This window comes from Daucus carota, chromosome 4 (genome assembly GCF_001625215.2).
Source record: "Daucus carota subsp. sativus chromosome 4, DH1 v3.0, whole genome shotgun sequence".
Lineage (NCBI taxonomy): Eukaryota > Viridiplantae > Streptophyta > Magnoliopsida > Apiales > Apiaceae > Daucus > Daucus carota.
In genome coordinates, this window is record NC_030384.2 from 22,239,552 (window position 1) to 22,251,380 (window position 11,829).

At 34.7% G+C, this 11,829-nt stretch overlaps 2 protein-coding genes across 2 annotated transcripts; both read left to right on the plus strand.

The window, feature by feature from the left end:
- Positions 1-699: 699 nt before the first annotated feature.
- Positions 700-4,086, plus strand: LOC108217024 (uncharacterized). Its single transcript, XM_064092113.1, has 3 exons — positions 700-3,149; positions 3,253-3,358; positions 3,439-4,086. The coding sequence occupies exons 1-3, from the start codon at positions 700-702 to the stop codon at positions 4,084-4,086; spliced, it is 3,204 nt and encodes a 1,067-aa protein (XP_063948183.1).
- Positions 4,087-10,898: 6,812 nt separating this feature from the next.
- Positions 10,899-11,408, plus strand: LOC108218238 (ethylene-responsive transcription factor 2). Its single transcript, XM_017391145.2, has one exon. The coding sequence runs from the start codon at positions 10,899-10,901 to the stop codon at positions 11,406-11,408; it is 510 nt and encodes a 169-aa protein (XP_017246634.2).
- Positions 11,409-11,829: the final 421 nt, after the last annotated feature.

Consider the following 11,829-nt stretch of genomic DNA (forward strand, 5'->3'; position numbering starts at 1 on the left):
GTGAGGTATGATGCTCAGTCTCTCTCTATGATTTTCATCCGCATTAGCTTTTCATAGATTTTAATTTAGGGTTTCAATTTGGGGGTTCTTATTTGGGGGTTTCAATTAGGAGTTTTAATCTACATTTGGTAAGTTTCAAACTGAAACCCTAATTTTTAACTTGAAAATTATTTGTTTCATATAATTAATCTGATTTTAATTTGGGGGTTTCAATTTGGGGGTTCTAATTTCGGGGTTTAGATTTGGAGTTTTCATCTGCATTTGATTAGTTTGAAAATGATAGGTTTGAAATTGGGGGACTGAAAGCCTAATTTTTAGTTTTAATTTTGAATCTGAACAGTACAGAGTCTATGTTGTATATGCTGTTTGTTCTTTAATTAGGTGGTACATTGACTTGAATTCCATTTTAATTGGCAGTAAAATTCATTTGTTCTATATATATATGCATGTGTGTTTGTTAGTACACCTCTGCCTTGTGTTTTGCACCTCTGCCTTGTGTTATTGCTTTTATTTGTGAGTAAAATTAATTTGTTGTACTATAACACATTATATTATGATAATATTATATGGGAGTTTAATTCACTGTAGTATATGATGATATATGTATGTAATACATTATACTATAATAATATAGGTATAATTGATTATATAACTGAAAATATTGATAATTGTAATGATATATCAGCAGGTAGGTTCAAAATGGATAAGTCATGGATTAGAGAAGATAGGGATTCATTACAATATGAAATTGGTGTCGAAAATTTTCTTATTTTTGCTGAAGGAAATGCTAAGAACCCTAAGAAAATACCATGCCCTTGTGGACGCTGTGTCAATTTCAAAAAATTACCAGTCAAAACAATTAGAGGTCACTTGTATGAACATGGATTTAGCTTAGGGTATGTTGAGTGGATTTGGCATGGGGAAGAATCTTCTAAGGGTAGCAAGTCATCTGTTGGCACGAGTCCTCCTTTGAAGCAGACTAATACATCGGAAACAAATGAAATATATGAAACAGCCTACAATGATGGGGATTATGATAATGAGTCATTCGAGTTCAAGAGGTTTGTGGCAGATGCTGAACAACCTCTGTTTGAGGGAAGTGATTTTACTAAGTTAGAGTCGATGTTAAAGTTGCATAACTGGAAAGCAAGATTTGGTATCAGCGATAGCGCCTTCACTGACTTGCTTGGTTCTGTTGGTTCTATCCTACCTAAAGACCATGTGTTGCCTAGTAATTCCTATGAAGCCAAAAAAACCTTGTCAAATTTAGGACTTGAATACAAGAAATTCCATGCTTGTCCGAATGATTGTGTATTGTACAGGGGTGCATATAGTGAGGCAACTGAGTGTCCCAATTGCAATTTATCTCGCTGGAAAATTGCAAAAGATGGCAGAGTCAGGGTCAATATACCAGCGAAGGTTATGTGGTATTTTCCTATAATTCCTAGGTTTAAACGCTTGTTTAAGTCAGAGTCAACTGCCAAACTAATGACTTGGCATGAGAGCAATCGAATCGAAGATGGCCTCATGCGCCATCCAGCAGATTCTCCATCTTGGAGAAATATAGATTTTAGGTGGCCTGAGTTTGGTGCAGAGGCCAGAAATTTACGTCTAGCACTTGCAGCAGATGGTATAAACCCATTTAACAATGGTCTGACTAATAGGTACACGTGTTGGCCTGTGGTCTTAGTCACATATAATATGCCTCCATGGTTATGCATGAAAAGAAAATTTATGATGCTCACTGTATTAGTTCCCGGGCCCCATGAACCTGGTAACAATATTGATGTATACCTCCAACCAATGATTGATGATCTAAAGAAGTTATGGGAGGAGGGTGAACCAAATGTCTATGATGCTTTTACTAAATCCTATTTCACCCTAAAAGCTGTACTGTTGTGGACAGTTAATGACTTCCCTGCATACGGGAATCTGTCCGGGTCTGTGAATAAGGGTTATAAATGCTGTCCAATATGCGGTGATGATACTAGAGCTAAATATTTGAGTCACAGTAGGAAAATGAGCTACCAAGGTCATCGTCGTTATTTAGGTAGACACCATCCCTATAGAAAGCAAAAGGCTGCATTTGATGGTGAACAAGAATTTGGACATGCACCTATACCCCTGTCTGGAGAAGAAGTGCTAAAGCAGCAAGAAAAACTGAATTTTAGGTTTGGGAAGGAGAAAAAGTCAAATAAGGTTGAATCTGTGTGGAAGAAGAAATCAATTTTTTTTGAATTAGAATATTGGAAATTCCACCATGTTCGTCATTGTCTCGATGTTATGCACATCGAGAAAAATGTGTGTGATAGTTTGATAGGGACACTGTTAAATTTGAAATTTAAGAGTAAAGATAGTACCAAATCTCGTCTTGACATGGTCCACATGGGAATTAGAGCTGATTTAGCTCCTGAAATAGGAGAAAAAAAGACATACCTCCCCCTTGCCTCTTATACTTTGTCCAAGGCAGAAAAGAAGATAATGTTATCTTCATTGTCCAACATGAAACTGCCCTATGGACATGCATCAAATATAAAAAATTGTGTATCCTTACCTGAACTGAAGGTGTATGGGATGAAGTCCCATGACTGCCATACACTACTCCAACAATTACTACCAGTTGCAATACGTTCTGTACTCCCGAAGAACGTGAGGGTTAGTATTATCCGATTATGTTTCTTTTTTAATTCCCTGTGCAACAAAGTCGTAGACGTGTCAAAATTAAACAAGCTGCAATCTGATGTGATTTTGACCTTATGCGAGTTGGAGAAAATATTTCCTCCCTCATTTTTTGATGTAATGATACATTTGGTTGTCCATTTGGTAAGAGAACTGCGGTTATGTGGACCAGTTTTCTACAGATGGATGTATCCATTTGAGCGGTTTAATAAAGTTCTAAAAAGTTATGTGCGAAACCGGTTTCATCCCGAAGGTTGTATAGCAGAAAGCTATCTTGGCGAAGAATCTGTTGAATTTTGCTTCGAGTTTGTTAAACATAGTTGCACAAGTACTGCGGGCCTTCCAAAAGACGAGGACAAACTTTCTGGTCCATTGTCTACTGCAATAATGAAGTCAGTGGAAGAAACAGAGAGGGATGAGGCGCATCTTCATGTCCTTCTTAACAACACAGAAGTGGAGCCATATATTTTGTAAGTAATTTATGCATTTCATAATTCTGCACACACTAACACACACACATATGTACAATATATTGCATACATCAGGACTGATTATAGTTCAATTTTTCTATAGGATGCATAAAAATTATTTGGAAAGGATTTACCAAGGAAAGAGAAAGAGTGTACAGTGGTTGATGGGAGAACATAATCGGCTATTTGCTGATTGGTTCGAAAAAAAGGTAAGTTACTCTGCATCGTTTGTTGTATCTCTCTATATTAACATGATTGCAATTACTTACTATGTCAATTATGCTTGCAGGTGAGTTTGGAAGTAATGGAAAATGGTCCAGAAGCTGTTTCTGAAACGATACGTTGGTTAGCAGGGAAACCATCATATTCAGTTTTAACTTACGAAGGATTTTTAGTTGATGGAGTCCGATACTACACAAAAGACCGAGATGATGCTAGGGTTGTTCAAAATAGTGGTGTATCGTTAGTTGCAAAGACCATCCAAGTTGCCAGTGCGAAGGATGTAAATCCCGTGGAAGGTGATATGACATTTTATGGGATAATAGAAGAAATATGGGAGTTAGATTACCACGCATTCAAAGCTCCCTTATTTTTGTGTAAATGGGCAGCGAATGATAGAGGTATAAAAATCGATGACCTCGGTTTTACACTTGTTGATTTTAGTCGACAAGGACACAAAAAGGATAAATATGTGTCGGTTGACCAAGTGAAACAAGTGTTCTATATTGAGGATCCAGTTGATGCTAGCTGGTCTGTTGTGCTTCAGTCAGCAACTCGTGAGTATCGTGATATTTACTACGAAGATGGTCTTGGAGACACCACCTTACAAAATCAGCCATTCTGTTCAGAAATTCCGTCATGTGATATTGTGGATGATGTTGAAGTTAGTTGTACCAATAAAAGAGAGAATGTTGAGGGAGTTTGGGTGAAAATGTGAACCATTTCATGTAGTCAATTGCCTTGATAATATACTATATAGTTAAACTTTTTGCAAGTCAATGTGTAATAGTAGTTAAACTGTTATTACTTGTTGCTATCGTTTAAATTGTTGCATAAATGTCAATATTTGCAATGTGTAATAGTAGTCAATGTTTGTATATGTTTGTTGCATCTTCTAAATAATTTGCTCTATGAATCAGCTTATCTAATTTATCTAATTAATTTATTGCTTTGTAATGAACTTGCAGATTCTTGAAGTGAAATGGCAACTAAGAAGCAAAGATCACTTAGGAAGAAAAATCAATCTGCAGAGGCAAGGAGTGTTTGTGCGATGCACAAAGTTGTGATAAAGAAAGCTCAAGGGAAGAAGTTAAAAATCACATGTGACGCTCTTGGAGTTCCTCAGGGGGATAACCGGAAGATGCTGCAATCGTACATAGGCATGCTAGCAAGGACAATGGTCCCGATAAATATTGAAAAGTGGCCTGAAGTTAGTAGTGAACTGAAAGAGAAGATTTGGCTTGATGTTCAGGTATATATTTTCTCATCATTTATTTCTATAGAGAATATTGAACTTCTGGCATATATTTTAATATGACTATTCGAATGTGTTTCAGGAAACATTTACAATACCTCCACAACTTGAGAGTTTTGTACTAAAATCTGCCGGCTCTAAATGGAGACAATTTAAGACGAACTTGACACGTAAATTTGTGATACCATTTATTGGACAGAAGAAAAAGCTTGGTAGGCCACCGAAGCAATATGCATTTGTTGGCAAGTCAGCATGGAGAAAATTTGTTGCACAGAGGACTTCTGCTGATTGGATGGTATATAGTTCAATTCTTCTGCTGTTTTTAGTTACACGATTATGTAGCTAATTATAATTATTATATTACTGGTTGCAGAGTATTCATGAGAAACAAAAGGCAATAGTTGGTAAGCGGAAGTATCATCACCGTTTATCAAGGAAAGGTTACATTGGTTTAAAGGAAGATGAAGTAAGTGCATGTTTGTTATTTAATTGTATTATTTATTCTTTGTTTATGGATTTTAATTATTACCTCACTTTAAACAGATCAAATCAGGGAATTTAGAGCAGGATGAAGAAGTTGATCGAGCTGTTTTATGGAAGAAGGCTCGGAAAGTACAGAGTGATGATGAAGAAGCTGATAAAGAAGCTGATAAAGATTTGAAGAAGATTGTTAAAAAAATTGTAAGCCTCATCATCATGTAGTGTCACATTATTTTTTTGGATTTTTCTTTTATTATTCATGTTGTTGTGTATAGGATACCCTGCTTGAATTGAAAAAAAATGGAGAGTTTATGCCTTCTGGAAGTAATGATGTTTTAACTACGGCACTAGAAACTCCCGAGGGTTCAGGAAGGGTCCGTGCAGTGGGAAGCTTTGTCACTCCCAAAGTATACTTCCAGTTGCCAAGACAGAGAAGGGTAGATATTACCAAGTCTGAGTTGCTGAAGCGTGATAAGCTGATGACCGAGGAACTCGAGAAAGCAAAGCAGGATCTGATCAATACAAAGACTGAAATGATGTCAGAAATTGACAAGCTGAAGAAAATGATCACTGCTGGAGTTGTTTACTCTCCAGGATTATCTGATAAAGGTAGCTCTGAACCACCAAAAAAACAAGTTGCACAAGTCAAACCACCCTCCGCAAAAGAATTAGTTTTAGAGGAAGATGTTGATTGTGTAGCTTTAGATGCTCCCCCCCTGCAAAAAAGGTACATTTCTTTTTTAACTATTTTCTTTCTATTAAAAGGTATCATGTCTAAATTAGTTTATTTCAATATATATATGTATGTATATATATATATATATATATATATATATGTATATATATATGTATAGGTTGCTCGAAAATGTTCCCTCTCAGTTGGCACCATAGACAACAAGGTGGCATTTGGTGTTGTTATTCCATCCGAAGATGGTTTGTTTAATAAGATACATGGGAGGGATATGCCAATTGGTTGTCTTCGAGTTTCTGTTGATGGACTGCTCCCCGATAGTAACAAAGATGCATTGCTTCCCGTGCCGGTGCCGGGTGAAATGGAGTTGGTGACTGAATCTGTTGGCTCTCACGTAGCATGGCCAGAAAATCTAATCACTTTTCCATCAGTTGTGGTCTGCAATTATCTAATATTATTTTTTTTTAGACTGTGTAAAGAGTGACAATGAACATTTACATGCGTTGACCGTTTTGTGGTTGATTATTTTTGTGCAGGGTGAAGCAAAAGAATTGTGCCGGCCACAACCAAAGAAAGATGAGTTGAAGGCATTGCAGATAAAGTTTACCGAAGCAGCGCCACCTGAAAATGTGCCAAAGAGGTGGAGATTATTATATAAGCATGCGATGACCATAATGAAGGAAACTGGAGTCTCTGTCAAAATTCCTTGTGATAGGCAAGTTTTTGGATGTGATAAGAAAATATGTTTGCTGCAAGAGGAGTTGTTGGCATTGTTGCAGTTTAATATGGTGGGCCAATCTGCTATATCAGCCTATATGATGTTAGTATTTTTTCCTCTTTTCCTTATTCGCATATATATGTGTATGTATATCTAAATATATTCTAGTTTAATATGTACATTTTATAAAAAATATAGGAACTTGTATAATGAGCTATGTGAGGCCAAGGAACTGGACACATTTGGTTTTTTCAATCCGGGACTCACTTACAACATAAATGAAGATTTCAAATCTTACGTTGTGAAACGTCTGCGTGAGGGTCCTGATCGCATATACTTCATACCACATAATACTAAGTAAGTATATCGACACTGACTTATAAATATTTATGGTAATTATGCATATAATTCTGACTTTAGTTTTTTTTTGTTGTTTTAACAGTCAGCATTGGATTTTGGCTATAATTTGGGATGGTGAAATTTATATTCTCAATTCATTGTCTCATCCGACCCAATTTCCCAAACTGGAAAAAGCCCTGATAGAGTAATCTTTTATTTACTGTCATAATATATATATATATATATATTATATTCACATGTCTTGGGCTCTGACATGATAAATTAACAGGGCGGTCAAGAGTTTCAATGCCCAGACAGACAGGACCAGCACAATGCCTAAAGTAAAAAATCTTCTGGTAAGTATCTTCTTTTTTTTCCAATTTAAATTAATGGTCATTTTATGTCTGAGCTAATGTACCTTTTTTTATTGGCATAGGGAACTCCGAAACAGCCATCGGGCTATGAATGTGCGTATGCAGTAATGCGGTACATGAAGGAGATAATTGAGGATAAGGATTTTTCATTTCACAAAAAGGTATATATCTATATATATATAGATAAATTGGTAGGAGGTGTATTTTATTTTTGGTTAACATAAATGTGTGTTAATTCTGGTTTATTTGTTGAACTTTGTAGTGGATGTCAAAGAGTCGAAAGTGCTATGAAATGGACGAGCTGGATGAGGTGCGGAATGAGGCTCTTGGTTTTATTGAACAATACATCTAGCACTTTTGCTTTAACAGTTTGACAAACTTTGCTTTAACTCTTTGTGGTTCATCAGACTTTAGACCTAGACTTTTTAGCACCTTTATGGTGATCGATCTAGCCTTAATTATGCAGAATTTATAATGTTATGGCCTCATGGCATTGGTTGGAGATTGTTGGTTGACTTGTTATTATGCATAATTTATATATGGCAGTATTGTTGGGTGAAATGAAAAGGTGTTTTGGTCATTATATTGCTTGGTTTGTGTAGATCAGGATGGTAGTGCTCAAAAAAGGCATATCACATATTGTGCAAGAATTGAAATTACATCAGGCATTAAGTAAAAACTGATGTCTGAAATATTAATAAAAATCAGCTATTTTGTTAAAAATGATGTCTAAAGTGTATTTTCACATTGGCTAATCTATACAGATCGATGTGTATGCCTATATATTACATTAGACAAAACAATATAAATGATGTCTGAAAACCTTTTAACATCACCTAATACTAAAAATGCAGATGTCTACAAAGCAAATAAATATCACCTCTGTGACAACAATCGATGTCTAAAGTGCATTTTGACATTGGCTAATCTAAACAGATTGATGTGTTTTGCCTATATTTTACATTAGACAAAAAACATAAATGATGTCTGAAAAACTTTTAACATCACCTAATACTAAAAACCAAGATGTCTCAAATTCTTTCAACATCACTGCCTGAAAAGAGAGTGATGTTAAACTAGCTTATTGACATAGTGTGCAAAATATGAGATGATGTCATATGGGTTTTTAACATCACACCGAGTAGAAGAGCTGATGTCTTAATCCCGTTTGCACATCGATTTAGTTTTAATAAATGATGTCAATAATTAAAAAGACATCGATTACTTTTCTAAAGAAGATGTCTATGCTGTTTAAGACATCGCTTTCTAGGCGATGTCTAATATTGTACAATAGACATCACCGACAAAGACATCGCCTAAAATAAACCGGGACATCGGTTTTTAGGCGATGTCTAATCCAATATTTCTAGTAGTGTCTAGGGAGAGTAATGGGTGTGAGATGGTGATATGTGTATTATTAGTAATATTATTTTTATATTCTTCGAAAAAATATTAATAAAAACAAAAAAATATTTATATTCACAAATAAATGTTAGTATTAATAATAAAAATATTTATAAGTTTTATCTAATAATATAATGTAATATAATCAATAACATAAATATTTAAAATTAAACAAATGTATTCAACACTTAACCACATATGATATCGGAAAAAATAGCTTAAATCGACTGATCCAAGCCTCACGTGCACAGGTATCTACGTAGTGTCGGTCACACATCAACATAGCGTTCGGACTCATGTGCCTTCAAGAACCATGGGTCTTCAAGCTTCGTACGATTAGCTAGCCTTGCGGCGGCAAAAGGATTAGACGTGGCCCATGCCACGGTTCCATGCGGTTTGAACCCGGTGCCGCTTTAGGTTAGGGAGCTGGGCGATAATAGCTGCTCCGTATTCCAAAGCGCACTGGCTGCCCTCCCTCCTAGGCACGCAACACTTATCACCTTAACCTCGATCCTCGACCAAACACCCTCTTATATCTTTTCGCTTTGTAATATAATAAAAAACGTTGTTATAAACGATCTCTAGTTTAGGATTATATGATCAGGGTCGGCTTAACCAAATTTGGGACCCTAAGCAAAACTTAATAATGAGGCCCCTACATATTTATATATAAACTTTTTAATATAATATAAATTTATTAATAAAAATACCCTTACAAAAGACAAAGTCAAATTTAACTTGGACAAACAGGCACTCAAAATAAAAAGACAAGCTGAAGGAGTAATTTTTTATTGTTAATATTTGATCATTTATATAGATTAAAGAGAAAAAAAAGATGATAGTAGCTTTAGTACTAATAATTAATATGTACTTTAATGAACTTGATATTACATTTAACTGGACAAGTTATTTATGACACATACTTGTCTTTGAGACTTCTTTTAGGTTCGTCATTTTTTTCTATTTGATTTTATACGTGATATACATGATACATATTAATAAATGTAATAATATTTTTCATCACAATTATTCGTGATATATATTTATTTATTTTTGAACAAATATACCTCCGTCCCGGTTTATATGACTGGTTTACTGTTCACACGTATTTTAATGTGTTCGATAAACGTACTTTTGTATAATTACTTTTCATAATTTTTAATTTGTATAAAAGTTTAAAGTCTAAATTTTAATACAAAAAATTTACGAAAAACTATTATGTACAGGTACCTCTTTTACCTACCTAAAAAAGCGTCAAAAAGTGATAAGATCATATAAAATGGGACGGAGGGAGTATATAAAATATGATAAATATTATTTTTAGTAAAATAATAAAAATTATTAATAATTCAAAAATCTTTTAAAAGGATGATAAATTATTTAACTATTCTCATTTTTAAATAATAACTCATATTTTTTATATTAATTAAATATCTTAAAAAAATAATATTGTTTTGTAGAATTTTGTTTTCAATAATTTTTTTATAAAACAAATAGTAATATTTTGTGTATACATACAAATATATATATAGGGGCCCTTTTGTGTTTGGGCCCTGAGCTGCTGGTTACTTTGCTTTAGAGTAGAGAAAACTAGGTGTCCGATAATTGCTTTAGAGTAGAGAAAACTAGGTGTCCGATAATAGGCTCCTTATATACAGGAAACAAGCCTCTTTTTATTATTCTTATGACTGTTATTTGAGTATTTATGAGTGTACCATTCAGTCATCTTGGTCTATTTTCTTTTTCTGCAAAACTTTCATTTATCATCATTTTACTTTAGTTGACACGTATATATCAGAGAATCCCGTAATATTGGAAAAATCTCTTAGTACACTCAAGATCTCTGGAGTTATTTGTACACATTGATAAGTTCAATATCCAAATATAATAAACTGTATTATTAGTACCTCAATATTCGGTCATCGTGGTCAATTATTAAAATCATGATCAATAAATTGGGAAGCACGAATATCTGTAAAATAAAATCGTCGAAACACGTGAGATAATATTATCAATTCTATAATGCATGAGTACGATTGAAACTTCAAGGAAAGTGACAGTCCATATGATTTGGAAATCATGTCGTACTAATCAAATAAATTAAGTATGATAAACGCGGTTTAAATAATGCTATATAAATTAGACAACAAGTCCTTAGTAAATTCATCTTGTTCAATAACATTAATATCCTAAACAGTTTATCAAGAAAATATTTTTCTGCAGAAACCCTAGTATGAGCTTCCTATCGATCTCGGACTCAGATCTTGCGATGCTTGATCTAATACGAAACCATCTTCTTGAAGATACCTATGATTTTAGTCCTTTAACCGAAACAAATAAAAGCAATTATTTCATTCATGAACAGCCTTCTTGCAGCGTCGACAAAATTGTCGACGTGAAATGGTCTGAGAAGGAGGTAGAGATGCCTCGAAGCAACGATTCGCGAGACTGGAAGAGGTATACAGGTGTGAGGCGGAGGCCTTGGGGAAAGTTTGCGGCGGAGATCAGGAATCCAGCTAAGAAAGGGACACGGATATGGCTGGGAACTTATAACACCCCTGAGGATGCTGCATTGGCTTATGATAAAGCGGCTTTTAGGTTACGTGGCTCTCGTGCTAAGGTTAATTTTCCGGGAATGATCGGGTCTTATATCACAGAGCCGATTCATGGTGATGCTCCTAAGCGCGCATCTCATGTGGAGACTACGTCCTCGTCGTCGTCTTCATCTTCGGCCATATCAGAAGATTCGGAGTCATCTAAGAGAAGGCGAATGGTGTAGCATCTTCTCTGAATTATTAGCTTAAGAATTAGTTATAGAGTAAAAATCTATATTTCGGACTGTTTTAGAATGAAGTTCAATTACAGTATCATGTGTACTTGCGGATTCAGGATTTATCCACTCATTGAGGATTCTTGACTGTACTATAAATAAACTTCATTTAATGTTTAACTTCGATCGATCGGCTGAATGTATTGTACAGTTTAAACATATATATAAGTATACAGAAACTCTGATTTTGCATTTTTGTTTCGAATAAGATTAGGGCAAAGATAAATATCGAACTAACAATCACTTTTTATTATAGGTGGTTGATTTCTTTTGACAACAAACTAATTAATAATGATGACTCTACCTGCACAAAAATCTACACCAATACAATTTCTCCACCTAAATAAAAAAAACAGTTGTCAGATGTGTG